Raw genomic sequence first — 6,619 nt, forward strand, 5'->3', positions numbered from 1 at the left:
GAATCCATGTTTTTTTCTTAGGATAGACTAGTTACTAATCTAGAGGATAACTTTTGGGAATCTAATGAAATGGTTCTGATTTACACAATAGTGAATTAGATGCCAAATTCTCTGAGAAAGAAATCAAGGAGGTTTTCTTTCTCTCATATATTGAAGGATCACATGACTGTGGTAGGTTTTCCTGTCTGTTTTATCAACAACTCTAAGATGTTATCAAACGTGACCTGTTTGCTATGTTTAAAGATTGGCATGTCGGGAAATTAGAATTATTTAGAAGATCAGACGAATGAGGTGCCTTTGATGAAAGAGAAAAGGAGGGCAGCCCGAAGCAAATAACTCTTCATTGATGATGACATGATTACTTTGACGCATACTGATGTATGCTGCCAATCTACTAGCTCCAGCTGTAAGAAATCCCCCACCGAAGTTAGGTAGCTAATAGGAAGGCACCCCATCTAATTAGATTTTCCCTGTTGAGTCTAATCCCAAAGGAACTTGATGGTAGGACTATACAAAAGTTTAGGCCTATTGCTATGACTAACTAATTGTAGTTTTTTAAATGTGTAACTAATAGGTTGGGTGTGAGTAGTGAGGAGCTAATTGCACATAATCAAACAACATTCATTAGGGGGGATTTTATGTTGCAATGTGTTCTTTCCGCTCATGAAATTATTCATGGTCCGTTCAGAAAAAAGAGTGGGCTAGTTTTTAAAATGGATTATGATAAAACACTTGATAGAGACGATAGAAATTTCATTATTAACGTGATGTTGAGGACAAATTTTAGTTTTAAATTTACTAGGCGGATTCAATACTTGGTGCATAACGGTTCCGTGGGATGAGAATGAATGACACCAACAATGATAGTTTTGAGTATGGCAAGGGTGCCACTATGAGGCAATGTGATTATGCATCCCCTATCCTCCTTAACTTTGTTGTTTTTGTGTTTTCTAGGATGCTTATTAAAGCTTCTAGGATCAATAAGATATCAGGTTTAGTTAGATTTTTTTCTCCTCGGGGATTATTAACATACAATATGCGGATGATACCCTTATTTTCTAGATAATAATTTAGTGAACTTGAAGTGGTCACTCTCTTGCTTTGAACATATGCAAGGAATGAAAATTAATTTCCATAAATGTGACCTTGTTCCTATGAATCTGGATGGGGAAGATGCACAAGTTTGTGTCGAGGCTTTGTGTTGTAAAATTAGGAACTCCCCTTTGAAATATCTAGGGGATTCGACTACACTATAAAAACCTTAGAAAAGAAGACCTCCAGCCAGCGGTTGATAAGGTCATGAAAAAGGCATGATGTTAGAGATGCCTGCAAAGCTAAACTAGTTCTTATTGAAGCTTTTTTAGCTACTATTCCGGCTTATCTTCTTAGTGTGATTATATTCCCAAAATGGGCAATTAATTTATTTGACTCCCAAATTTCTCAAATTATGAGGGATATGACAAACATCATTTGGCCACTTGAGGCCTCTTGTCCATAAAAAGTTGAGTTTGGAGGGCTTGTGATACCTAAGCTGGATGCAGAAGAGATTGGTTCAACTTGGAGCGCTCCCGTGACGTCCCCCAGGGCGAACCCCAACCACCGTCAGAAGCCCAACCGGCGGTCCTCCCCACCGCTACCGCCACCGTGGGCTGCGGTGGCGGCGGTCCCCGGTGCCCAAGGTGCTGGGGAGGGAAGGAGTTGTGGCATCTTCGAAGGGGCGGCTGGGACGACTTCGTCAGAGGTCGTGGCGGGCGGTGGTCGAGGCGGAGTCCTCGGCCAGGCAGCGGTGGCGGGCGGTGGTCGGGGCGGAGTCCTCGGCCAGGCAGCAGTGGCGGGCTGTCCCGGATCTGGTGGATGCGAGCGGAGAAGATGGACGTGGGTCTAGGCGACCGCCTAGGACAGTCGTCGTCTAGCGGCGCGTGGGTGCTGGGCGAGCGGCCAGACCGCAGGTCTGGGCGGCGCTCATAGGTGGAGCTGTGTCAAGGAGTCGTCGATGAACCACTCAGGCGATCATCTTCGATCTGCTCAGTGGGGATCTAGGCTACTAGTCAAGATCTGAGCTTTTCGGCCAAGATCTGGGCCGAAGGGGCCCATCCAGGGAGAGCTGTTGGTTCTGGTGTTAGCATGGTTACGCCGGTGAAACACAGCTCTGGATTGTCTTCTCCGAGATTAGCTCTCGTGAATAAAGGAGGTGGTCCTTGGGTTCCATCTAGGCGCCAAGATGAAGATATGCCCGATGCATTCCCTCATTGACCTGGCTGAAGCGTCGTGTTCCGGAAGGCTCTGTCGGTGAGCTCCGCTAGACGTATCATGCCTAGATATTGCTGGTTCGGAAGGGATTCGATGGTACACACCCATATTTTCTATCTGGACGTTTGGTTTCAGAGGGAGCGCTTTGAATCTCTGCTGGCTGTTAATATCATGGGGCATGTGCTCGTTCCATGGTGCTGGTGGAGAATGTCATGGAAGCCGAGATCTGAGGACGAGCAATGGTGGTTCGAGTCTGGGCGGCATGTGAAATTGGCATGGTTGATTTGTGACTTGGAGCGGCGGCATGGGAAATTGGCATGGTTGATTAGTGACTTGTAGCGGCGGCATGCTAGCGGAGCACATGAGAAATTGGCATGGTTGTCCATCCAGCTAAGGAAAAAGAAGATGGAAAATACCAGTTTGACCAAGGAACACAATGGTAAAAGAGGAGGCTACGTGTCAAAAAATGATCGGACAGAGAAGTGGATAAATAGCCCATCTACATTGGCTAAATCACTTAGGGATGGCAAACTTGTTTAGCTTTTAGTGTATAAAATAATAATTGTGTCTACACATACTCCTCTTGTGTGGAAGATTCATGTGCCACCCAAGTTTGATGTCTTTTTGTGGTTCTAGCCAGCTAACAATAAGTTGTTAACTAAGGATAATCTGAGGAAAAGACAAACGCAAACTTATCCATGTTGCTTATTTTGCGCTGAACATGAATCTTGTGGTCATCTTTTCTTTGGGCGTTGTGTTGCCAAAGAATACAGGTTTAAACATGGCGTGGTTCGTTCCTACGTGGACGCATCCCACAACCTTTGGTCCGTTCACGACGACCCAATAGCATGTCACGCGCTCGGACGATGGAGTTGGCCGTCACGTGAGATCCTCCAAATATCCAAACCGCCTCCATCAGCTTATCTCTGCCTAGGCGGTATTGTTCCTAGCTAGCTAGAGCTGGGTGGCGTGTTGCGTGGTGAGAGCAAGTACAATAGAGTCCAGTCAGCTGACTATAAGACATTAAATAATATATTTTAGATGAGTTGGAAGAGAGAGAAGAGGAGAGAGAAGTGAGGTGAGTGCTACTACGCATAGCCAATCTCTAGACGTGCTTCCTGCAGGACTTTGTGAGAGTGAAATGCGGCTATATGTTAAGTAAAGATCTCCATTAGTATAACCAACTATCGATACGCATATGTATATGATGACTACAGTGCCGATGACAAGATCTCGTTATAGGCCATCAGTTGAGTGTATTATTGGAATTGCTCTGAAGCAAGCGACGGCACGCTCCAGCGGCGACCGCCGACGTCGCGCCGTATGCAGACCGTGGTAATTGAATGCCGTTGCGTTATGGTGGGCTTGCTGTCTCTGTGTGCGCGGCACAGCACAGCACATCGATCGAGATCCAGTTATGCATTAAACAAAAGTGCAATGACGAATCATGGAATCCGCTCTCTCCCACACGGTGGGCGTCTGGCCTGCTCTGGGAGCGAGTCTCCGACGAGCGATCGATCCAGCCAATGGGCGCCGAGCACCGGGCCACCGGCTGTCAGCGGTGGGTTGGGGAAAAGTGACCGATAAGAGTCGCTCCCCGACACGCACCCACCACCGGCACGTGACCGCTGCCGTCCGGCCATCGCGCTCGCTAATCTCGGGATAAGGCCGTGTGGCCTGGCCACGACACCTACCTTCCGTATAAATATTTACTTACCCTCTCGGGATCCACAGGAATCGCCCTCCGCCACGCTGCTTCTCACTTTTTCCCGACTCATCACGCTTCACCCATCCCAACTGCTGCTCCTCTGCCCTCGCCGGCCGGAGAAGGGAACGGACGGCTTGCGCTCTGCGGCCGAGGACATGGTCGCCGCCGTCTGATCGACTTGCCTGGATGCGAGGCTTTTCAGTTGGGTTCTCTCTGGTTGGTGGCGCTGTTAAGGATCTGAGATCGGGACGAGGATGAGCTACAGCGTGGCGGGCATGGAGGAGGAGCGGTGCGCGGCGGCAGCCGCCCACGAGATCCGCCGCCTCCCCGCCGAGGTGAACTGGGAGATGCTCGACAAGTCCCGCTTCTTCGTCCTCGGCGCCGCGCTCTTCTCCGGCGTCTCCGCGGCGCTCTACCCGGCCGTCGTCGTCAAGACGCACCTGCAGGTGGCCCCGCCCCCGCAGGCCGCCGCCGCCACGGTCCGCGCCATCCTCTCCCGCGACGGCCTCCGCGGCTTCTACCGCGGCTTCGGCGCCTCCCTCGCCGGCACCGTCCCGGCCCGCGCGCTCTACATGGCGGCGCTCGAGGCCACCAAGAGCTCCGTCGGGCCCGCCGCCGTCCGGCTCGGCGTCTCCGAACCCGCCGCGTCTGCAATCGCCTCGGCCGCCGCGGGAGTCTCCGCCGCCGTCGCCGCGCAGGTCGTCTGGACCCCCGTCGACGTCGTCAGCCAGCGCCTCATGGTCCAAACCTCCTCCTGCTCCCGCTACGCCGGCGGCGCCGACGCCTTCCGGAAGATCCTCGCCGCGGACGGCGTCCGCGGGCTCTACCGCGGGTTCGGCCTCTCCATCATCACCTACGCGCCCTCCAACGCCGTGTGGTGGGCGTCATACGCCATGGCGCAGCGCCTCGCGTGGCGCGTCGTGGGGACCGACCGCTCCGAGAGCTACCCGGCGCTCATGGCCGTGCAGGGCGCCAGCGCCGCCCTCGCGGGCGGCGCCGCCGCGCTCGTCACCATGCCGCTCGACACCGTCAAGACGCGCCTCCAGGTCATGGAGACCGACGGGATGGCGCCGCGGCCCACGCTCGGGAGCACCATGCGCGGCCTGCTCAAGGAAGGCGGATGGGCTGCGTGCTACCGCGGGCTGGGGCCGAGGTGGGGATCCATGTCGCTCTCCGCCGCCACCATGGTCACCACCTACGAGGTCCTCAAGCGCCTCTCCGCCAAGGAGGGCTCCTTCGGCTAGCTAGATCCTCCCTCACCCGCAGTCCGCAGCGTCGTTCAACCATACTAGAGATCGATCCGTGGGTGTTTCGTGCTGGCCAGTAAGTTAGTTAGGATTCCTGTACATATGCTTAAGATCTTTCGTTTCATTTTCTCGTTCCGGTTTATCGATCTTCTGGTGCTATAGAGGGAGGGATGGCTAAGAACAAGCACTAGATGGGGCTCGGGTTTTAGGATGCCGAATTTTGCTGGTTTTGCCATGGAGGCGACGCTGCTGCTGCTTCCGATGATGATGATGAAAAATTAGTATAGCTTAAATGAAAGACTTTCAGTCTCAACTATCTTCGTGTTGATGCTATCTATAGTATGCTACCTGCTTTATCTTTGTGATGTCGATGACAACTTTGTGCGCTCCCCTAACTGCCTACTCTGTTTTCGTGCTAGTTGCATCACTATCGTCGCTTTGCTTCTCGGAATGAGGTGACTTGTTGTGCATCTGTGGCCGCTTCTTTTCATCAGTTTCCTCGTTAGTTCGCTCTTGCGGAGTAGGGTTTTAGGACAGTGAGAGTGCCATCTTACTATTCCCATGGAATCGAATGATACGTATCTCGAATGAACTGATATGTGCTCCACAAGACACTACACACTACTCAGCAGTCCTTCAACTTTGTTTACTGAAGAAGAGAAGAAGCACACATCGCCTCCATGTGTTCCTGACTACGACTCGAGCTTCGGAAGAATATGGCAATTTGCAACTGGTAAAGGAGGACTTTGAAAGAGCTGTAAATATCAGGCGGTAGGTGCTGAGAGCATCTCCAGCCGCTTCCCCCAAACCGTCCCCCAAACCGCGCCGGATCGAGCGTTTGGGGGACGTGTTTCGTTCGTGCCGCGTTTGGGGGACGTCGCTCCCCAGCCGCGTCCCCCAAACGCCGCCCCCAAACATTAAAAGTATTTTTTTGGCTAGAAAGAAACTATTTAATAATATTCAAATCGGTTGAACATAAACAAATTATATATAAAACTTCGAAAAAATATAATTAAATACATATAAACTATCTACTTCTTCTTCTTCGCCGATGGCCCCGCCTCGTCGTCGTCATCGCGGTGGCGCTTCTCGCTCGTCACCTCTTCCGAAGAGGCGGTGTCGGCGCTCGACGCGTCGTCGTCGCCGGTGCTCGTCGGCTGCGCCTTGGCCTTCGCCTTGGCCTTGGCCTTGGCTCGGGCCTTGGCGGCCTTGGCCTTGGCGGCCTTCGCCTTGGAAGCCTTCGCCTTGGCCGCCTTCGCCTCGCACGGGCCACCGCCGCCGCCGCGGCCTCGCTCTCTTCTTCCTCCTCCTCCCGGCCCCGGCCCATTCCTCCTCGCCGTCAACCGGCGGCGGGGAATCGTCGCCGCCGCTCGGCGTCCCGGCTTTGTCCCACCAATGGCGCCGACCAGCGAGC

General features: G+C 52.7%; 1 protein-coding gene across 1 annotated transcript; it reads left to right on the forward strand.

Moving 5' to 3' along the window:
- Window positions 1-4,007: 4,007 nt before the first annotated feature.
- On the forward strand, window positions 4,008-5,327 carry LOC124695989 (solute carrier family 25 member 44-like). Its single transcript, XM_047228785.1, has one exon. It carries the CDS (start codon window positions 4,213-4,215, stop codon window positions 5,200-5,202), a length of 990 nt encoding a protein of 329 aa, XP_047084741.1. The 5' UTR covers window positions 4,008-4,212; the 3' UTR covers window positions 5,203-5,327.
- Window positions 5,328-6,619: the final 1,292 nt, after the last annotated feature.

This window comes from Lolium rigidum, chromosome 3, assembly GCF_022539505.1.
Source record: "Lolium rigidum isolate FL_2022 chromosome 3, APGP_CSIRO_Lrig_0.1, whole genome shotgun sequence".
In the NCBI taxonomy this organism is placed as follows: Eukaryota; Viridiplantae; Streptophyta; class Magnoliopsida; order Poales; family Poaceae; genus Lolium; species Lolium rigidum.

What these genes read in the sequence shown, in the direction of transcription:
- LOC124695989 (XM_047228785.1), top strand. Translation starts at nt 4,213, where the DNA reads ATGAGCTACAGCGTGGCGGGCATGGAGGAGGAGCGGTGCGCGGCGGCA.